Source organism: Dendropsophus ebraccatus, unplaced genomic scaffold (assembly GCF_027789765.1).
Source record: "Dendropsophus ebraccatus isolate aDenEbr1 unplaced genomic scaffold, aDenEbr1.pat pat_scaffold_730_ctg1, whole genome shotgun sequence".
NCBI lineage: Eukaryota > Metazoa > Chordata > Amphibia > Anura > Hylidae > Dendropsophus > Dendropsophus ebraccatus.
Genome location: NW_027210329.1, coordinates 1 through 24,253, shown reverse-complemented (window position 1 = coordinate 24,253; position 24,253 = coordinate 1). Strand labels below are relative to the sequence as shown.

The window sequence follows — 24,253 nt, the reverse complement described above, 5'->3', positions numbered from 1 at the left end:
CTCTGTTACAGGTTCTGTGATTTTCAGACATTTTTACTGTACGGATTCGGAGTAATGTAATGGTAAAGTGTCTATTTGGGGTTATATGTCGCACATTTTAAAGTAAAAAAAAAAATCACGAAATCAAATTGTTATCCAATTTCGCTACCATATGCTAGAAGAGCGCTTACTCTCGTACAGGTTCTGTGATTTTCAGACATTTTTACTGTACGAATTCAGAGTAATGTGATGGTAAAGTGTCTATTTGGGGCTATATGCCCCACTATTTGAAGTCTAATAAATCACGAAATCAAATTTTTATCCAATTTCGCTACCATATCCTAGAAGAGCGCTTACTCTCGTACAGTTTTCTGTGATTTTCAGACATTTTTACTGTACAGATTCGGAGTAATGTGATGGTAAAGTGTCTATTTGGGGCTATATGCCCCACTATTTGAAGTCTAATAAAATCACGAAATCAAATTGTTATCCAATTTCGCTACCATATCCTAGAAGAGCGCTTACTCTCGTACAGTTTCTGTGATTTTCAGACATTTTTACTGTACAGATTCGGAGTAATGTGATGGTAAAGTGTCTATTTGGGGCTATATGCCCCACTATTTGAAGTCTAATAAAATCACGAAATCAAATTGTTATCCAATTTCGCTACCATATTCTAGAAAAAACGCTTACTCTCGTACAGGTTCTGTGATTTTTCAGACATTTTTACTGTACGAATTCATAGTAATGTGATGGTAAAGTGTCTATTTGGGGCTATATGCCCCACTATTTGAAGTCTAATAAAATCACGAAATCAAATTGTTATCCAATTTCGCTACCATATGCTAGAAGAGCGCTTACTCTCGTACAGGTTCTGTGATTTTCAGACATTTTTACTGTACAGATTCGGAGTAATGTGATGGTAAAGTGTCTATTTGGGGCTATATGCCCCACTATTTGAAGTCTAATAAAATCACGAAATCAAATTGTTATCCAATTTCGCTACCATATTCTAGAAGAGCGCTTACTCTCGTACAGGTTCTGTGATTTTTCAGACATTTTTACTGTACGGATTCGGAGTAATGTGATGGTAAAGTGTCTATTTGGGGCTATATGCCCCACTATTTGAAGTCCAATAAAATCACGAAATCAAATTGTTATCCAATCTCGTTACCATATCCTAGAAGAACGCTTACTCTGTTACAGGTTCTGTGATTTTCAGACATTTTTACTGTACGAATTCAGAGTAATGTGATGGTAAAGTGTCTATTTGGGGCTATATGTCCCACTATTTGAAGTCCAATAAAATCACGAAAGCAAATTGTTATCCAATCTCACTACCATATCCTAGAAGAGCGCTTACTCTCGTACAGTTTCTGTGATTTTCAGACATTTTTACTGTAGGCATTCGGAGTAATGTGATGGTAAAGTGTCTATTTGGGGCTATATGTTGCACATTTTGAAGTCCAATAAAATCTTGAAATCAAATTGTTATCCAATCTCGCTACGATATCCTAGAAGAGCGCTTACTCTCGTACAGGTACTGTGATTTTCAGACATGTTTACTGTACAGATTCGGAGTAATGTGATGGTAAATTGTGTATTTGGGGCTATATGCCCCACTATTTGAAGTCCAATAAAATCACAAAATCAAATTGTTTTCCAAACTCGTTACCATGTCCTAGAAGAGCGCTTACTCTCGTACAGGTTTTATGATTTTCAGACATTTTTACTGTAGGGATTCGGAGTAATGTGATGGTAAAGTGCCTATTTGGGGCTATATGTCCCACTATTTGAAGTCCAATAAAATCACGAAACCAAATTGTTATCCAATCACTTTACCATATCCTAGAAGAGCGCTTACTCTCGTACAGATTCTGTGATTTTCAGACATTTTTACTCTACGGATTCGGAGTAATGTGATGGTAAAGTGTGTATTTGGGGCTATATGTCGCACATTTTGAAGTCCAATAAAATCATGAAATCAAATTGTTATCCAATCTCGCTACCATATCCTAGAAGAGCGCTTACTCTCTTACAGGTTCTGTGATTTTCAGACATTTTTACTGTACGGATTCGAAGTAATGTGATGGTAAAATGCCTATTTGGGGCTATATGTCCCACTATTTGAATTCCAATAAAATCACGAAATCAAATTGTTATCCAATTTCGCTACCATATCCTAGAAGAGCGCTTACTCTCATACAGGTTCTGTGATTTTCAGACATTTTTACTGTACGGATTCGGAGTAATGTGATGGTAAAGTGTGTATTTGGGGCTATATGTCGCACATTTTGAAGTCCAATAAAATCATGAAATCAAATTGTTATCCAATCTCGCTACCATATCCTAGAAGAGCGCTTACTCTCTTACAGGTTCTGTGATTTTCAGACATTTTTACTGTACGGATTCGAAGTAATGTGATGGTAAAATGCCTATTTGGGGCTATATGTCCCACTATTTGAAGTCCAATAAAATCACGAAATCAAATTGTTATTCAATCACACTACCATATCCTAGAAGAGCGCTTACTCTCATACAGGTTCTGTGATTTTTAGACATTTTTACTGTATGGATTCGGAGTAATGTGATGGTAAAGTGTCTATTTGGGGCTATATGTCGCACACTTTGAAGTCCAATAAAATCACGAAATCAAATTGTTATCCAATCACTTTACCATATCCTAGAAGAGCGCTTACTCTCGTACAGGTACTGTGATTTTCAGACATTTTTACTGTAGGGATTTGGAGTAATGTGATGGTAAAGTGTCTATTTGGGGCTATACACCTGATAATTTGAAGTCCAATAAAATTACGAAATCAAATAGTTCTCCATCTTGTTCTTGTTGTTGGACGCTTTTGGTAGACTACTTCCAATCCCAGGAGGGACCAGCTTCATGGCAGATGGAGGATAACCATTAAGAAACTTTTTTCAGGACTGTTCTTCTATTCTAGTTTAATAAGTCTATGTTCCTTGTAGGTTTAGGTTAGGGACTCGCAAGAGAATGAGGACCCTTGATGTGGCTTGCGAGCTTACGATATTTCTTGCCTATTTTTTTCTTCTAGTTTTCAACGGTAAAAGATATCTACTAATACCTCATTGAAGATTGGACATCGAGCCATCAAGGAGCCCCACTAGACTAAAGCTGCTTTCACATGCAGCAGATTTTAGGCAGATTTTCTACAGCAGATTGTCTGTTGCCAAACCAAAGTCAACCTGAAGTTTCAAATCTTCTGTAGAAAATCTGCATCAAATCCGCAGTGTGTGAAAGCACCCTTACTATTCTGCAAGTCTTCCCAAGTGCATTATAGGGCCATGCAGCTGCCACTGACTGACAGCTACTTACCGCCCTAGCGGTCTTGTTTCTGCTACCTAATAAAGAGTGCTGAGGGGCCTGTGTGAGCTGCTGGTGCCTGCTGATGCCCCTCCCCCGTGCCGACCTCTATGCTTTTATAGAAGAAGTCTGGCTAAAACATTTTTGTATTGTTATTGTATTGTCACCCAAAAGTTATACAAATCCCCAATATACACCTATTACGGGAAATGCTTAGGAAGCGCTTTTTTCTCTGCACTTACTACTGCATCAAGACTTCACTTCCTGAATAACATGATGATGTCACTTCCGTGATAACATGGTGATGTCACTTCCTGGATAACATGGTGATGTCACTTCCTGGATAACATGGTTATGTCACGACCCGATTCCCAGAGCTGTGTGGGCTGTGGCTGCCGGAGAGGATGATGGCAGGGGGACACTGAGGGATACAGGGCACTGGAGGAACACTGAGCATCCCTCTGCCATCATCCTCTCCAGCAGCCACAGCCCACACAGCTCTGGGAGTCGGGTCGTGACATAACCATGTTATCCAGGAAGTGACATAACCATGTTATCCAGGAAGTGACATCACCATATTATCCAGGAAGTGACATCACCATGTTATCCAGGAAGTGAAGTCTTGATGCAGTTGTAAGTGCAAAGAAAAAAGCGCTTCCTAAGCATTTCCCGTAATAGGTGTATATTGGGGATTTGTATTTGGGTGACAATACAATAACAATACAAAAATGTTTTAGCCAGACTTCTTCTATAAAAGCATAGAAGTTGGCACAGGGGACGGGCATCAGCAGGCACCAGCAGCTCACACAGGCCCCTCAGCACTCTTTATTAGGTGGCAGAAACAAGACCGCTAGGGCCGTAAGTAGCTGTCAGTCAGTGGCAGCTGCATGGCCCTATAATGCACTTGGGAAGACTTGCAGAATAGTAAGGGTGCTTTCACACACTGCGGATTTGATGCAGATTTTCTACAGCAGATTTGAAACTTCAGGTTGACTTTGGTTTGGCAACAGACAATCTGCTGTAGAAAATCTGCCTAAAATCTGCTGCATGTGAAAGCAGCTTTAGTCTAGTGGGGCTCCTTGATGGCTCGATGTCCAATCTTCAATGAGGTATTAGTAGATATCTTTTACCGTTGAAAACTAGAAGAAAAAAATAGGCAAGAAATATCGTAAGCTCGCAAGCCACATCAAGGGTCCTCATTCTCTTGCGAGTCCCTAACCTAAACTTAAAAGGAACATAGACTTATTAAACTAGAATAGAAGAACAGTCCTGAAAAAAAGTCTCTTAATGGTTATCCTCCATCAGCCATGAAGCTGGTCCCTCCTGGGATTGGAAGTAGTCTACCAAGAGCACTCCAACAACAAGAACAAGATGGAGAACTATTTGATTTCGTAATTTTATTGGACTTCAAATTATCAGGTGTATAGCCCCAAATAGACACTTTACCATCACATTACTCCAAATCCCTACAGTAAAAATGTCTGAAAATCACAGAAACTGTACAAGAGTAAGCGCTCTTCTAGGATATGGTAGCGAGATTGGATAACAATTTGATTTCGTGATTTTATTGGACTTCAAAGTGTGCGCAATATAGCCCCAAATAGACACTTTACCATCACATTACTCCAAATCCCTACAGTAAAAATGTCTGAAAATCACAGAACCTGTACGAGAGTTAGCGCTCTTCTAGGATATGGTAAAGTGATTGGATAACAATTTGATTTCGTGATTTTATTGGACTTCAAAGTGTGCGCAATATAGCCCCAAATAGACACTTTACCATCACATTACTCCAAATCCCTACAGTAAAAATGTCTGAAAATCACAGAACCTGTACGAGAGTAAGCGCTCTTCTAGGATATGGTAAAGTGATTGGATAACAATTTGATTTCGTGATTTTATTGGACTTAAAAGTGTGGGACATATAGCCCTAAATAGACATTTTACCATCACATTACTCCAAATCCCTACAGTAAAAATGTCTGAAAATCACAGAACCTGTAACAGAGTAAGCGCTCTTCTAGGATATGGTAACAAGATTGGACAACAATTTGATTTCGTAATTTTATTGGACTTCAAAATGTGCGACATATAGCCCCAAATAGACACTTTACCATCACATTACTCCGAATCCCTACAGTAAAAATGTCTGAAAATCACAGAACCTGTATGAGAGTAAGCGCTCTTCTAGGATATGGCAACGAGTTTGGAAAACAATTTGATTTTGTGATTTTATTGGACTTCAAATAGTGGGACATATAGCCCCAAATAGACACTTTACCATCTTATTACTCCGAATCCGTACAGTAAAAATGTCTGAAAATCACAAAAACTGTACGAGAGTAAGCGCTCTTCTAGGATATGGTAGCGAAATTGGATAACAATTTGATTTCGTGATTTTATTGGACTTCAAATAGTGGGGCATATAGCCCCAAATAGACACTTTACCATCACATTACTCCGAATCCGTACAGTAAAAATGTCTGAAAAATCACAGAACCTGTACGAGAGTAAGCGCTCTTCTAGAATATGGTAGCAAGATTGGATAACAATTTGATTTCGTGATTTTTTTTTACTTTAAAATGTGCGACATATAACCCCAAATAGACACTTTACCATCACATTACTCCGAATCCGTACAGTAAAAATGTCTGAAAATCACAGAACCTGTAAGAGAGTAAGCGCTCTTCTAGGATATGGTAGTGAGATTGGATAACAATTTGCTTTCGTGATTTTATTGGACTTCAATAGTGGGACATATAGCCCCAAATAGACACTTTACCATCACATTACTCTGAATTCGTACAGTAAAAATGTTTGAAAATCACAGAATCTGTACGAGAGTAAGCGCTCTTCTAGCATATGGTAGCGAAATTGGATAACAATTTGATTTCGTGATTTTATTGGACTTCAAAATGTGCGACATATAGCCCCAAATAGACACTTTACCATCACATTACTCCGAATCCGTACAGTAAAAATGTCTGAAAATCACAGAAACTGTACGAGAGTAAGCGCTCTTCTAGGATATGGTAGCGAAATTGGATAACAATTTGATTTCGTGATTTATTAGACTTCAAATAGTGGGGCATATAGCCCCAAATAGACACTTTACCATCACATTACTCCGAATCCGTACAGTAAAAATGTCTGAAAATCACAGAACCTGTACGAGAGTAAGCGCTCTTCTAGCATATGGTAGCGAAATTGGATAACAATTTGATTTCGTGATTTTATTAGACTTCAAAATGTGCGACATATAGCCCCAAATAGACACTTTACCATCACATTACTCCGAATCCGTACAGTAAAACAGTCTGAAAATCACAGAACCTGTACGAGAGTAAGCGCTCTTCTAGCATATGGTAGCGAAATTGGATAACAATTTGATTTCGTGATTTTATTAGACTTCAAAATGTGCGACATATAGCCCAAATAGACACTTTACCATCACATTACTCCGAATCCGTACAGTAAAACAGTCTGAAAATCACAGAACCTGTACAAGAGTAAGCGCTCTTCCAGGATATGGTAACGAGTTTTGAAAACAATTTGATTTTGTGATTTTATTGGACTTCAAATAGTGGGACATATAGCCCCAAATAGACACTTTACCATCACATTACTCCGAATCCCTACAGTAAAAATGTCTGAAAATCACAGAACCTGTATGAGAGTAAGCGCTCTTCTAGGATATGGCAACGAGTTTGGAAAACAATTTGATTTTGTGATTTTATTGGACTTCAAATAGTGGGACATATAGCCCCAAATAGACACTTTACCATCTTATTACTCCGAATCCGTACAGTAAAAATGTCTGAAAATCACAGAAACTGTACGAGAGTAAGCGCTCTCTAGGATATGGTAGCGAAATTGGATAACAATTTGATTTCGTGATTTTATTGGACTTCAAATAGTGGGGCATATAGCCCCAAATAGACACTTTACCATCACATTACTCCGAATCCGTACAGTAAAAATGTCTGAAAAATCACAGAACCTGTACGAGAGTAAGCGCTCTTCTAGAATATGGTAGCAAGATTGGATAACAATTTGATTTCGTGATTTTTTTTTACTTTAAAATGTGCGACATATAGCCCAATTAGACACTTTACCATCACATTACTCTGAATCCCTACAGTAAAAATGTCTGAAAATCACAGAACCTGTACGAGAGTAAGCGCTCTTCTAGCATATGGTAGCGAAATTGGATAACAATTTGATTTCGTGATTTTATTGGACTTCAAAATGTGCGACATATAACCCCAAATAGAAACTTTACCATCACATTACTCCAAATCCCTACTGTAAAAATGTCTGAAAATCACAGAACCTGTACGAGAGTAAGCGCTCTTCTAGGATATGGTACGAGTTTGGAAAACAATTTGATTTTGTGATTTTATTGGACTTCAAATAGTGGGACATATAGCCCCAAATAGACACTTTACCATCTTATTACTCCGAATCCGTACAGTAAAAATGTCTGAAAATCACAGAAACTGTACGAGAGTAAGAGCTCTTCTAGGATATGGTAGCGAAATTGGATAACAATTTGATTTCGTGATATTATTGGACTTCAAATAGTGGGACATATAGCCCCAAATAGACACTTTACCATCACATTACTCTGAATTCGTACAGTAAAAATGTCTGAAAATCACAGAATCTGTACGAGAGTAAGCGCTCTTCTAGCATATGGTAGCGAAATTGGATAACAATTTGATTTCGTTATTTTATTGGACTTCAAAATGTGCGACATATAGCCCCAAATAGACACTTTAACCATCACATTACTCCGAATCCGTACAGTAAAAATGTCTGAAAATCACAGAAACTGTACGAGAGTAAGCGCTCTTCTAGGATATGGTAGCGAAATTGGATAACAATTTGATTTCGTGATTTTATTAGACTTCAAATAGTGGGACATATAGCCCCAAATAGACATTTACCATCACATTACTCCGAATCCGTACAGTAAAAATGTCTGAAAATCACAGAACCTGTACGAGAGTAAGCACTCTTCTAGGATATGGTAGCGAAATTGGATAACAATTTGATTTCGTGATTTTATTAGACTTCAAAATGTGCGACATATAGCCCCAAATAGACACTTTACCATCACATTACTCCGAATCCCTACAGTAAAAATGTCTGAAAATCACAGAACCTGTATGAGAGTAAGCGCTCTTCTAGGATATGGTAGCGAGATTGGGATAACAATTTGATTTCGTGATTTTATTGGACTTCAAATAGTGGGACATATAGCCCAAATAGACACTTTACCATCACATTACTCTGAATCCCTACAGTAAAAATGTCTGAAAATCACAGAACCTGTACGAGAGTAAGCGCTCTTCTAGCATATGGTAGCGAAATTGGATAACAATTTGATTTCGTGATTTTATTGGACTTCAAAATGTGCGACATATAACCCCAAATAGAAACTTTACCATCACATTACTCCAAATCCCTACTGTAAAAATGTCTGAAAATCACAGAACCTGTACGAGAGTAAGCGCTCTTCTAGGATATGGTAACGAGTTTGGAAAACAATTTGATTTTGTGATTTTATTGGACTTCAAATAGTGGGACATATAGCCCCAAATAGACACTTTACCATCTTATTACTCCGAATCCGTACAGTAAAAATGTCTGAAAATCACAGAAACTGTACGAGAGTAAGCGCTCTTTTAGGATATGGTAACGAGTTTGGATAACAATTTGATTTCGTGATATTATTGGACTTCAAATAGTGGGACATATAGCCCCAAATAGACACTTTACCATCACATTACTCTGAATTCGTACAGTAAAAATGTCTGAAAATCACAGAATCTGTACGAGAGTAAGCACTCTTCTAGCATATGGTAGCGAAATTGGATAACAATTTGATTTCGTTATTTTATTGGACTTCAAAATGTGCGACATATAGCCCCAAATAGACACTTTACCATCACATTACTCCGAATCCGTACAGTAAAAATGTCTGAAAATCACAGAAACTGTACGAGAGTAAGCGCTCTTCTAGGATATGGTAGCGAAATTGGATAACAATTTGATTTCGTGATTTTATTAGACTTCAAATAGTGGGACATATAGCCCCAAATAGACATTTTACCATCACATTACTCCGAATCCGTACAGTAAAAATGTCTGAAAATCACAGAACCTGTACGAGAGTAAGCGCTCTTCTAGGATATGGTAGCAAAATTGGATAACAATTTGATTTCGTGATTTTATTAGACTTCAAAATGTGCGACATATAGCCCCAAATAGACACTTTACCATCACATTACTCCGAATCCCTACAGTAAAAATGTCTGAAAATCACAGAACCTGTATGAGAGTAAGCGCTCTTCTAGAATATGGTAGCGAGATTGGATAACAATTTGATTTCGTGATTTTTTTTTACTTTAAAATGTGCGACATATAACCCCAAAATAGACACTTTACCATCACATTACTCCGAATCCGTACAGTAAAAATGTCTGAAAATCACAGTACCTGTACGAGAGTAAGCGCTCTTCTAGGATATGGTAGTGAGATTGGATAACAATTTGATTTTGTGATTTTATTGGACTTCAAATAGTGGGACATATAGCCCCAAATAGACACTTTACCATCACATTACTCCGAATCCCTACAGTAAAAATGGTTCCTCTATGTCTAAGACAAATAAGAGAAATAAATTAAAATGAGCCTGGTTTTCAGGTGTTAAAAATTACATATAGTTAGAAAAAAAAAAAATATTCCTGGAGCTGAAGGGGTTAACAGTATATGAATTAAACTGTGGTGGATGTGTAGGGGTTAAAAGTGGATGAATTGAAGTGTGTGGATCTAAAGGGGTTAACAGTGGATGAATTAGATTGTAGTGGATGTGAAGAGGTTACAGTGGGGTAATTGAACAGTTGTGGATCTGAGGGGTTAACAGTGGGTGAATGGACCTGAAGGGGTTAACAGTTGGCATTCTTTAGTTAGTCTCACATGTAGGTGTCACCCTATGATCTTCCTGGCACATTCTGGAGCCTGGAACTAACTAGTCCTGGCTATTACCGTAAAACATGGTATATAGGAGCACTGCAATTCCTAGTGCTGATAGTGTGACTCCATTTCAGTGAAGTGCTGATAGCGTGACTGCAGTCACACACACACACACACACACACACACACACACACACGACACACCGCATAAACACATGACACAGATGTACAAACACACACAGATTACAAAGACAGACAAATATACAGTTAACAAACTCACATGTTCAGCAGGGCAGGAAGCTCCATTGAGTCTCCATCTTTCCCTTCTCTTCTCCCAGCCAGGCCCGGCAGCCGGCAGCCTCTCCCCATCTCCTGTGCACCGACTGCACACATAGCAACAGGAGAGTCACGTGACTGCAGAGGAGAGGGGGATGGAGGACCCTGCTGCTGCTGCTCTCTGCATCTTCCTCATGACAGGTAGGAAGAGAGCAGGGCCGAGGCTGGGAGCGGGGACACACCGAGTGCAGGGGGAGGGCCCATGATTAGTTTACCTTAAGAACGGGCCCTGATGCCGCCTGTTCTTTTCAGCAGTGTGGGAACAAGCAGGGCCCCCCTTGCGCTCCCTATCAAATGGTAGGCCCCTCTCTGGCTCAGGGACAGGGCCCAGCAAGGAGAAAGGAGGGGGGAGGAGGTGGGGCCCACCGGGGAATCCCCCGGCTCCCCGGTGGCCCAGTCCGAGCCTGCCTGTGTATGTAAAAGAAAAAATAGTGCAACACATAGATTCTTTCTCAGTCTGAGAGATATAAATAGTTTTCTGTCTTTACATATACAGACTTATGGAAGCACATAAAGAAAGCATATGATATATACGGTAATATACAAAGGTATCAGTGCACATGGCTTATTACCAGAAATTGAGGGTCCACCCCTGGAGGCTGCAGAAGGTGGACCCAGAAACCAGCAGGTCAAGGAATAGCAGGGGCACTGCCCTTGACATCAATGTATCTCATAACCGAAACAGATTTTTCAAGTAATACCTATAGTGATGAAGTATTTATTTTCATACATACTGTTGAAATACATGCAATATTAGGCTGGGTTCACACACAGTATATTTCAGTCAGTATTGTGCTCCTCATATTGCAACCTCAACCAGGAGTGGATTGAAAACACAGAAAGGCTCTGTTCACACAATGTTGTAATTGAGTGGATGGCCGCCATATAACGGTAAATAACTGCATTATTTCAATGCAACAGCCGTTGTTTTAAAATAACAGCAAATATTTGTCATTAATTGGCGGCCATCCACTCAATTTCACCATTGTGTCAACGTGTCAACAGAGCCTTTCTGTGTTTTCAATCCACTTCTGGTTGAGGTTGCAATATGAGGACCACAATACTGACTGAAATATACTGTGTGTGAACCCAGCCTTATTCATGAAAATACCCCCTTTAATTTAGTTACTTTGGTTTTACAGATATCGCAGTTTAAAACAGTTTGGTGTGGATATATGCCAGTCCTGCTTCTTAACTGGACAAGCAGGGAAAGGAAACAAGCTCCATTATCCCATCATGGAATATTACACCCCGGTAAATAAGTTATTTATTTTCTTAAATGTTTGCTTGGTATGAGTGTAAACAAAAGAAAAAGGAACTAAATTCCATGTAGCAAAGAGACAAATAAATACAACAACCCATCACAGATGTGGGAGCAGAAAGGAGGAATCAGTGAATCAAAAGTGTTTCACTGAGCTGTAGAATTGCATTAACAGCTAGGTGTATTCAAATGCATAATGGGGTTAGGGAGAACAGTGGCGTAGCTACCAGGATCGCAGCGGTCACTCCTGCGACCCGGCCCGCCATGAGGGGGGGCCCACGAGGGCCCCCCTTGCCACTGCACTGCTCCCCCATTAATCACTCTTGTGACCACAAGCCTTGTTTTGCTTGCGGTCACAAGAGCAAGCTTGTCCGGTCTGATGCATGGCTGCCAGGGGTGTCCTATCCCCAGCAGTGAACTCAGTGAACTCCCTGTGCCGCCTGGGGCCCTGATTTCCGGCACAGGAAGCGCACGTCAGAGACGCTTCCTGTGCCGGAAGTCCTAGCCCTGGCGCATAGGGAGTTCACTGATGCGCGCGCTGCCGGGGATAGGAACGGGACACCCCTGCCAGCTGCGCATCAGCCAGGGTCCCGGACGAGCCTGAAGAAGGAGAAGATCGCCGGGGGAGCGAGTTGTGAGTGAGTTTGTGTGTTGTTTTATTTTAATTCTGCTTGGGGAAGAGGGGGACATCTATAAGGAATGGGGGAAGAGGGGGCATCTATAAGGGATGGGGGAAGGGGGGGGGCATCTATAAGGGATGGGGGTAAGGGGGGGGCCATCTATAAGGGATGGGGAAGAGGGGGGCATCTATAAGGAATGGGGGAAGGGGGGTGGGGCATCTATAAGGGATGGGGAAGAGGGGGGCATATATAGGGATGGGGGAAGAGGGGGCATCTATAAGGGATGGGGGAAGGGGCCATCTATAAGGGATGGGGGAAGGGGGGCCATCTATAAGGGATGGGGGAAGAGGGGGGGCATCTATAAGGGATGGGGGAAGGGGGGTGGGCATCTATAAAGGGATGGGGGTAGGGGGGGCCATACATATGGGATGGGGAAGAGGGGGGCATCTATAAGGGATGGGGGAGAGGGGGGGCATCTATAGGGGGGGGGAAGAGAGGGGACCATCTATAAGGATAGAGGAGAGGGGACATCTATAAAGGAGCGGGGAAAGAGGGGGCCACCTATAAGGGATGGGGAAGAGAGGGGGGCATCTATAAGGGATGGGGAAAGAGGGGGCCATCTATAAGGGATGGGGGGAAGAGGGGGGCATCTATAAGGGATGGGGAAGAGGGGGCATCTATAAGGGATGGGGAAGAGGGGGCCACCTATAAGGGATGGGGGGAGAGGGGGGCATCTATAAGGGATGGGGGGAGAGGGGGCCATCTATAAGGGATGGGGGGAGAAGTGGCCACCTATAAGGGAAGGGGGGAGAGGGGGCCGCCTATAAGGGATGGGGGGAGAGGGGGCTGCCTATAAGGGATGGGGGAAGAGGCGGCCACCTATAAGGGATGGGGGAGAGGGGCCCCCTATAAGGGATGGGGGAGAGAGGGGGCCACCTATAAGTGATGGGGGGAGAGGGGGCCATCTATAATGGGGGGAGAGAGGGGCCATCTATAAGGGAGGGGGGGGAGAAGAGGGGGACATTTATAAGGGAGGGGGGGAGAAGAGGGGGACATCTATAAGGGAGGGGGGAGAAGGGGGCCATCTATAAGGGGGCTGGCAACATGCAGTGGGGGCCATCTATATATACTATAAGGGGGGTCACATAGTGTCAGGGCTACCCACTAAATGAAGGGTGTAAAGGGGCCAATACGGATGTGCAATGTGTATAGAGATGAGAATGTGCCAGAGTGAGGAGCCTAATATGTTTCTCTGGCAGATTCTGTGGATCTGTGGCTCGGAGAAGTTCTCATAACGGCCCAGGGCAGATGGAGAAGAAGAAATTGAAAAGGGAAGAACTCTGATCAGAGAAGATGTCCCCTGTGAGTCACCTGATATAACTGCTATCTATGCAATTTATATGGTGTATACAACCTTGTGGAGCTGCGTCCACCTCTATATGACTGTATGAGGTGATAGTGATCTGTGTACAGTGGACTTATTCAGTAGCAGTGGTGGTGTTAGTCAGTATGTGGTGGTATAAGTCAGTATGTGGTGGTATTAGTCGGTATGTGGCAGTGTTAGTCAGTATGTGGTGGTATTAGTCAGTATGTGGTGGTAATATTTGTTACTTGTTATCTGGTACTGTGTTTATTGGTCTTAGTATACTGGATTTGGTCAGTAACAATGTGGTGGTGATGGTAGTGGTTGTGGTGTGGCGGTAATATTTCCCCCTTGTATACTGGTATTATTGGCAATATTGGTCTCCGTATACAGGATTTGGTCAGTAACAGTATGGCGGTAATATGAATGGTGATAATATTTTTTCTTCTATATGCTGGTGTTATTGGTAATATCTGTCTTGCGGTACATATCTATCTATATACACACGTACACCTGCCAGTAGCATCACTTGGTCGTGAAAGGGGGGGGGGGCAAGTTGACCTCTTGCACCAGGGCCCAGGAGACATTAGCTACGCCCCTGAGGGAGAATGTGAAACTTGATGGTAGTGCAGAGGGTGCTGTTTATTACCTTTTCATCACTCTTCCTCATAAAGTACAGTCACTTATATGAGGGTTAAGCTTCTTCCTGTTTGTTGAGGTTTTATACGAGAGAGAATACACATAAACACTTTTACTGACTAACAGATCAGTATTAGGCATAAGACCACTTGGAAGAGACCCTGAAGGACTCCCATTAGTTTATGGGCATCACCATAGGATAGACAAAAATAGTACTATACGTTATATTGAAAGTTATAGATGGTGGAACAAACTTACAGCAGATGAGGTAGGTAGATCTGCAATAACCGAAAGAAAATACTAAACAATGGGTGAGTCTGTACAGTATACATCAATATACAGCTTAGTTACAACAAAACAAATAAAAGCTTATTGTCAATATCCAAACCAATATATGTATATATTTGACAAATACCTCTCCGTTTTTTATCAAAATAACCAAACCTTATTGTCTCATCACTCCTGTCCCTAAGATTTGTCCCTAATCTTGACTACAGATGTAGCCCCCTTCTCTAGGTCCCTTTACCGTAGGACTGCCCCAAAAAGTAGAACAATCCTCCGTCTCGAACCTAACCTAGTCTCCTGTCACTCCTACGTCTCCCTGTGACATTGAGTGATCAGACAATAAGTTCTTCACTGTATATAACAGACTTGACTCTATCACAAGGACTCTACCACTTCAGCATCATGTGGGTATTGGAAAGTCACAAAAACTAACTTTAAAAAGTTTCTGAAAAGGAAAAGTTTAGATGTGAGCAAATCTTATCTCATGGCAAAAGCAAAAATAAAAGTTGATTGACACATAAACCAAAAATAGCATAACAGGTAAATGCAATAAAATCTCAACAATGTGACCTACTATGTAAACACTAGATTCACTTATAACCAGATAGTGAATTCACACTCTTCAGTAAGGGATTCTCAAAATTTCCACTTTTTTTTTTTTTTAGTCTTTTTACTTCATTTTGTACCTAGGAAACGTCTTTATGATTAGATCACACAGGTCTAATGACTGGTCACATCTCTTCCTATAAATAATCATATACTGATATACATACACCAGTTATATGAAGTAACTGGGCGCTTATTACTGATATAATATTTGGATCCTACTGAATTGTCTCTTGTTTCACTGAGATCATCACATATTACAAATAAAATAACCACCATAGAAATAAAAGCAAAGTATATACCATACATCGTCTAAGGATTCAAACTTTTTTTATGAGAATAATATATATCATATGATCCTTTTTGTAATAGTAGCATTGGTATGGATCCTTTATCCTTAAACCCATCTTTTGACTGACAGGCCTCTCTACAGACACTTGGACTCTTGGCCTCAGTTATATAGCTTCTTTTAAGGCCACTCGTATAACCTCAGACATTGGCTTTGTTCTCTCCCATAGCTTTGCTGACTTGTAAAGAAGACACCAGTACAGACAAGGACATACCTATATGGACCACCTGTGGCAGGTGGATGACGTCCACTTACATTCCCTAAAACAGGCAGGAAGATGACAGACTATGCAGACAGGCACTTACGGTGTTACTTATGTAGGTTATGACAGGTGTAGATAATACAGCCGTACACAACCCTCTCTGCTATATTTGTTGTCCCCTGGGCCCCCAATGCGAGGATACTACACCACATTACACATGGCTTCCTTCTGCTGGTTTTGTCAGATAACTTACAGTGAGATACAAGGCGGTTGGCAAACACAGTGCGTTACTTACTGTCCGCATTCCATCTTTACCCTGTACCTCCTCTCCATCCGCTGATCTCACAGCTTGTTGCTGATTGTCTCTGGAAAAGACTTAAAAACAAACAGATCCACATCTCCCCTCCACCTGTACACTATGTACGGTTACCTCAGGAAGAGACCGAAAACATCTCCCCATTCCCTTGTACGCTTTGTACAGTTACCTGGGAAGAGCACAGAAACCGCAGCATCGGCAGCTTCGTCCATCATCCATCACCCTTTTGGCTTCAGGTTTGTCTGCGTGAACTTTGCGTCAGCCGCTCTATGGCAGCTTTTCTTCTTTGAACAGTTTTTTTCTTTTTTTTTTTTTTTTTTTTTTTACAAGTGTTTTTGGTAAGCCCAGGGATCAAACAAATCTCTCACTTGCCAATTAACCCATAATAGTGGGCTTCATATAGACCTCTGCACAGTTACCTTCAACCATCCTACATGTCTCAGTGATTGTCCTCACCTCCAGCTTATGGCAGGAGCGGTTTCTGCAGTGGAACGTCACGCTGCATGGCGGTCACCATATATCCTTGCGTCTGGTGTCATCCATCTTTAAAAAGTCTGAGATAATCTACAATGAAAACTTTTAAACTTTCATTAATATTTGGGCTTTCAATTACATTTCATCTTTCACAATTTAAAATATCAAACACATTAAGTAATAAAACCATCCTTATTCAAAAATAAAAAGTTGGTACAGTGTTTAAAAAGAAATTTAAAACATCAAAATTGGCTACTCCATCAAAATGGGCTACTCCCATTTCCATTCACCTCTATCCCCTCCCCCATTTGAATCTACATCAAGAGGCAACAGAGATGCTGGATTCAATGCACTTAGTACAAGATATATATATATTGGGCATAAGGAGTGCAGACTGGAGCCATGGATATGGGTTTGGCTTTACTAGGGATAAAACTATATATATATATATATATATATATATATATATATATATAATATATATACATGAGTTTGCTATAATCATCACAAAACTGTTAACCCTAAAAATAACAAATATAAATAATAAAAAAAATAATAAAACATATTACACTCGGCTAGTCCATTTAACCTTCTTTTGCTATAAATGAAATAAAAGACACCTTAAAGATGAAATGTAAACATACTGTATATAGAATAATTCTTTTTATCAGAGTTCTTTTTGTCAGAACCTTCAGCTTAATTTGTACCATTATTAGCTGAAATGAATCCATTCCTTCAATACGCTGCTCTTATCAGTAAGCAGAATGCTCTGTACCTCGCTTCTAACCTTGAGCAGTGAGCAGTAAAATCATAGATTACAAGAGTTAAAACTTCTTGGAAGTTCTTTTTTTTTTTTTCAAACATCCTTGAAGTTACAGAAGATATCAGATGTGCTCTTATACACCAGACTGTAACCTTGGACAGTGACACACATACTTAAAACTTAGTAGAAAAAAAAACAATTTGTGTAGAACTTATAAGGATAGATGTGTACATATATATACAGTAAAACCTTGGTTTCCGAACACCTCGGAGTTCGAACAATTTGGTTTTCGACCTAAATTTCCCCCTGAAGTTTTGCTCGGTATCCGAACAAAACCAGGGGGATACTGTCAGCTGAACTGATGTTCAGCTGACAGTTAGAGGTGTTCGGAACACTGAGAGGCAGGAGCGGGCGGCTATTTAAACTTGCCGCCGTGCTCCTGCTCCAATCAGCTGCGGGGGACACCCTGTAAAGAAGTGGGGAATCCCATCATAATGATGGGATTCCCCACTTCTTTACAGGGTGTCCCCGGCAGCTGAGAGGAGCAGGAGCACGGCGGCAAGTTTAAATAGCCGCCCGCTCCTGCCTCTCACTGCGGGGACAGGCTGTAAAGAAGCCGTCTCCCAGCGCTGTCCTCCTGTCTCTCCCCACCAGCCCTCCGCCCCCCCGCCAGCCCGGAGCGCTGTACACCCCTATAGACTGCGGCTCGCCCGCAGCCCCGCTCACCAGCTTCTTGCTCCCGCTGCTCCCCGCCGCCTCTGCAGACTCTCTCTTACCCTGCAGAGGCGGCGGGGAGCATTATGATGGGATTCCCCACTTCTTTACAGGGTGTCCCCCGCAGCTGATTGGAGCAGGAGCACGGCGGCAAGTTTAAATAGCCGCCGCTCCCGCCTCTTACTGTTGCGGGGGATGTGGAGTGTTTTTGCACTCTGTGGGCCGGGTGCTCTGCACCTGACCCACGGAGTGTAAAAACCAATTAATCACATTTACATTGTTCCCTATGGGAACTTACAGCTCGGTTTTCGAACTGCTCGGTTTTCGGAACAGCCTTCCAGAACCAATTATGTTCGAAAACCGAGGTACCACTGTATTTATATATATATATATATATATATATATATATATATAGATAAAGACTTGTTAAATAAAGTTACCTAGAAATATATATATTACAGTAGTAAACTACTTCTTAATAAGTGCACAAACTTCTGCGTTTGATCTTTACCAATTATCACTTTCTCTTGACATATCTAATAAAACGTGCTTTTCTCTCTGACTCCTCCTGACACTTACGTACAACACTAATAGGTCTACTAGACCCGGCTCTTTCAAACAGTCTCTATACTTTTCCTTTCAACAAACCTTTGTCTAACTTTCTTCACCATCAGGTAATAACATTCATTAATAAATGTGCAAAACAGTTGTTAGACTCTATCGGAGAGTCCTGTGCCCGCCCCCTCCGCCCCCTATCAACGTCCATTATTTTGAGGCTAAAATAACAGACGTTATTTAGCAGCCTGGCCTCCCCTTGTGACTGGTGTTTGCACATTATTTTAGTTTGGGGTTACTAATTGAACTTTGGGTGTGTCTTAATTGAAAAGTCCATTGAATTTAATAGTAAAGACGGAGAAAGAACGGTGGAAAAAGGAAAACTGTGTGTGAACTACTAATAAAAAAACGTCCGCTCTTTGCAAAAGACGTCCGAAAATAATGATCATGTTCATTATTTTGACGGCCGCGGCAAAAACGTCCGTTATTCAATACACTGTGTGCATTAGACGTTCGTCTTCCCATTGACTTCAATGCATTGCTATTGTAGTCAGTTAAATCGCGGCAAAAATGGCCGTTATTTTAAATATGTAAATCGGCCGCTTTTTCTATTTTTGACTTTGTATGAACGTAGCCTTACTGTGTGGAAACATTTTAAGTTTAGTGTTTCCTGTGGAGATACATTAATATATATATATATATACACATACCATTTAACTCTTCATGTTCTTTTATAGATATTCACCAGGTACAGTGATTGAATTCAGTTTATGTATATTGTTTATTAGTTCCATAATTTGGTTTGCCTTTAGGCTGTGTTCCCCATGGCATTCATTTTACGTTAATGATGCATTTTTGCCACGATATTGCAGCAAAAATTGTGCTATTTTACTGCAATTGTGCAATTCACAGCAAAATAGAATCAAAATTGTGGTGGAAATGCATCATTAACACTAAATAAATGCCATGTTGGAACACAGCCATGCACAATCTTTTGTTCCCATCAACACCATTGGCATTACTGGTCTATCACATTCTCATTCTCTTTTGGCAAAAAAGAGAAATAAAAGCATGGACATTTAGGACATTTAGAGCAGTATTATTTTCTAGAATCCCCTCTTTCACCATTTGTGTATGTAATCAAAAGGAAACTAACAGCAGCTTTGAATACTTTAGCCTGCTGTTGTGTTCCTATAGGCCTGGGGATGCTGAGAAATAATTTTCTTTATGTTTTTTATCATTACCCTCAGCACAGCTTTTATTAAATCTTTATTCAGTATGCAAATTAGGCAGTTTAGTGCTCTGGGGACGGGAGACTACTATCAGCTGGCCCCTCTACATGAATAAAGAGGCGTCGCTCTCCAGTGGTGTTACCTGGCCTCTCATCACTGCAGAGTGCCAGAAGACTATTCAAGAGATGGATAGGGCGGAACAATGCACTAAGGGCAGTATTCCCACCTCCAGTGCACAAAAACAACTAATTTACTTATTGAATAGAGTGAAGATATACTGAAATGGCACTGAAGATAAAGGTGATAAAATTTACTTTATTCTTAGTGTCCCCGGCCCTATGGGAACATAACAGCATGTTAGAGTCTTCTAACTCACTGTTAGCTTCCCTTTAAAGTCACACTGTCACCCCCTTTTGAATTCTGACTTCTCTACACAGGTGTAAAGGGTAAATTTAGCAGTTTTCATACCTTACATTATATCATACGTCATGGTTCTTGTTCCAGTAAAAAGTGATCTTTTATCATCTGCTGATTGGGATACCTGGGCGGGCCACTTGGCCCTACCCCCTCAGTGACATCATCACCCCTTTATCCTGGCCCTTCCAATGGCCACAGAGGGGAGGGGTCTATGTGTCGACGTTACAGAGAGGCCAAGGTATCCCAATCCACGGATGATAAAAGATCACTTTTTACTGGAACAAGCACCATGACGTATGATATAAAATAAGGTATGAAAACTGCTAAATTTCTGTAAAAATATATAATTAATATTATCCGAACATATCAGGGAAAGGCAGCCATCTCGTTAAATAGATGCTGCTAATAATGATCATGATCTTTATTAGTGGCCATCTTTGTAACGGGATGTCCGTCCTTGGCCGATATGTTCCCAAAATGGGAACACAGCCTAATGGTCCATTTACACATAAAGATTATCTGACAGATCTGCCAAAGCCAGAAACAGACTATAAACAGAGATCAGGTCATAAGGGAAAGCCTGAGATTTCTCCTCTTTTCATATCCATTCCTGGATTTGGCTTCAAATCTTTGCAGATAATCTGTCAGGTAATCTATCTGTGTAAATGGGCCCTAAGGCTGATGTTACGCATGGTGGTAATGAGGTCCTACACACAGTGGCTGGTTGCAGTGATTAACACACATGTAAGAGCAGCCATAGGTTATCATAATATTGTTACTTGAAGTACAGGATTATCACAAGTATTCTACCGTGATGAGTAATTCGCACTGTTCATTGTATTACCGTATGTTCTAATTTATTTATTTTTTTAAGCTTATTTTGAAATTAGAACAGTATTATTAAATTAAAGTAATTATTATTATTTAATTATTATTAAATTGGGAATTATGTTATATAAAATTTACCTTGATCATCATACATAATGACCATTTTTTAGACAACATCAGGAGAGAAAATGAGAGATTTTTGCAACAACTCTGAAGAACAAATTTAGGACTCGTCATTATTTCAGCCGACATCCCCAGCGGGGTTATCTTCCTGTGCAGTCTGTACTTGATGTAGAAGTTACTGACACGTAAGTTGTCCTAAGGGTTCTTATAGGTAAGAACAGTGTAATGGTTACTGTTTTATTGGCCACTATTAAACGGCTATTCTGGACAAAATTCACTGTTGAGCTATCCACAGGATAGCTAATCAGTAACTTATTAGCAGGGTGACGATCTCTTTATTGAGTAGCAGTAGAGATGTGTAACTGCAGTTTAAGTCCTGTTAAAGTGAATAGAAGCTAGGCTGCAGTGGCACATCTTCACCACTACAAAATGAACAATTTGAGACAAAACTCCTTTAACTGTGTACGGCATTCTACTCATCAGTTACTGATGAACTATCCCGTGGATGCACTGGAAAATCAGTTTTTGGAGATCAAGCCTTTACCTGCTACGCATGTATCTATAACTCCTGCCAGGTAGGCAGTTTAGCAGCAGTTCTAATACAGTGGTGCCTTGGATTACGAGCATAATTCGTTCCGGGACCGTACTTGTAATCCAAATCCACTCTTAAACCAAAGCAAATTTTCCCATAAGAAATCATAGAAATGCAGACAATTGGTTTCACACCCCAAAATTAATGATTTATTATTCAGAATAACATGTAAAACAAATGAAAAAAACATCTAGAAACAGCTGAATATGTCATATTATAAGTTACTGTACAGTAATGGAGAGGATGGGAAACACAAGGGCGGACAGAGACTGCAGGGAGCATGAAGGAATGAGCAGGGCAGATGTGGGCACATACATGCAGCACTCTCTGTCCGGGGAGAGAGGGGTTACACCTATGAAGAGATTTATTCCACAGTCCTGTCCCCTGATGTAAGCCCTATCCTGAAGTGGATCTGCTATGATTTGGAAGGTGAGGGATGCAAAAAACACAGAAATGAGTATAGAAAAACAGGCTGCACCTCAATATATAATATGCAAAAGTATGGATAAGTTTATTTTACACAACCAAAGTATACAAACATTTTAAAAACACCTAAAAACAGAAACTGAATCAAGCAGAGAGCTAAATGAGGCTCAATGTGCAACCTCACACACCCCCCGAGCAAAAAAAGGGATAACATAACCCAGAGCTGTGTTATATAAATAAGATTGGTAACCCACAAACAAATAGAACAAAAAATATATGTGTATATATAAACCAATGAAATTATTGCAATCAATAATTTCTGTTCCTGCCACCCCCCTGAGCAGTTTTGTGATACCATATTTGTTCATACGTATGTTTTTTGTTTATTGACTTTCCGGTGTGATTGGCTTATTGCCTGCATTCATCCTCTTACTCAATTTATTGATCTCCAGTAGTATATTGATTGCAATAATTTCATTGGTTTATATATACACGTATATTTTTTTGTTCTATTTGTTTGTGGGTTACCAATCTTATTTATAAGACAGCTCTGGGTTATGTTATTCCTTTTTGCTCGGGAAGGGGGGGGGTGAGGTTGCACATGAGCCTCATTTAGCTCTGTGCTTGATTCAGTTTCTTGTTTAGGTGTTTTTAAATGTTTGTATCCTTTGGTTGTGTAAAATAAACTTAGCCATACTTTTGCATATTATATATTGAGGTGCAGCCTGTTTTTCTATACTCATTTCTGTGTTTTTTGCATCATGTCTTTTGGAGTTTAGTGGCTGGCACTCAGCTAGGATTACATTGGTGGTGCCCGCAAAGGAGGTTCTTGTTTTGGAAGGTGAGGGAAACTTCCTGGGTCAGAGTACAGTGCTGTAGACCCCGTTATGCAGACCATGCCCCTCTTCCACTCACACTTACACCCAGTACAGGGAGCTCTTAAACCAAAGCACAATTTTGAAAAACTGTGAGCTTTTAAACCAAAACTCTCTTAATCCACGTTACTCTTAAACCAAGGTACCGCTGTATATGTATTAGATATAGCTACTAATACTACTACTTATAGTTGTATCTCAGGGTAGGTAGCACCTAAACCTGCAGTCGGTGCCCTATTTCAAAGTGCAGTCCAGGCAGACATAGAGTGGCTTAAAGGGAATGTGTCATCACAAAATTTCTTCTTCCTTTTTTTATGTAAAACATATTTTAAATACATTTTTGGGGAGGATTTTTTTTAATAATTTTAAATTTTTCTCTATATTATATAATAATTCTGATATCTTGCAATTTTGATTCTCACTACTGGAGCTAAAGCAAAACTGAGACAAGAGCTGTTAAGAGGAGGCTGCTGTAATATTTCATAATCATTTTAAGTGGACAGAGTCTGTATTTTGTCGTCTATGTCCATGAGGCTTGCCGTAAAGAATGTCACTAAATGCTGTAAAAAACGGCTAAGGCCCCATAACAATGTACAAAAAAATATAATAAAAAAATTACAATCAGAAAATAGAATCATTAGAAAACAACTTTTAGAGCTTCACCTTCTCTAACTAAAAATGTATGTGATAAAGTGTTTTCTGTTTTCTTATAAATAAAATCTGTAAATAAAAGCTGTAGTCGGTACATTTTTCCTGAGTTGAACCGAAATTAGCTCCAACTCCACAGCCCTGATTAAACTGAGCCTTAATGTGACCAGATTTAACCAGAATGTTTAATGCTATATTGCAGGCCATTGTCTTCTCCAATGCTTCCCATGCTGATACACATTCAAGGATAGAACACTTTGCCAGCAGGTCTGTATAATAAGATTGTTACTCAACATTAGGCTGCTTATGATCCATACTGCTGTGTCATTTTTTCT

The 24,253-nt window shown here is 40.3% G+C and overlaps 1 protein-coding gene across 1 annotated transcript in view; it reads left to right on the top strand.

The window, feature by feature from the left end:
- The window catches only part of LOC138779377 (dystrophin-related protein 2-like), a gene marked incomplete at its 3' end in the record, with an annotated part of 70,405 nt that extends 46,220 nt beyond the window's left edge, over positions 1-24,185 (top strand). Inside the window, 5 exon segments of the mRNA XM_069956590.1 lie at positions 11,773-11,884; positions 21,425-21,451; positions 21,453-21,562; positions 24,121-24,137; positions 24,140-24,185. Of these exon segments, the coding sequence (XP_069812691.1) occupies positions 11,773-11,884; positions 21,425-21,451; positions 21,453-21,562; positions 24,121-24,137; positions 24,140-24,185 (312 nt within the window).
- Between the last annotated feature and the right edge of the window lie 68 nt (positions 24,186-24,253).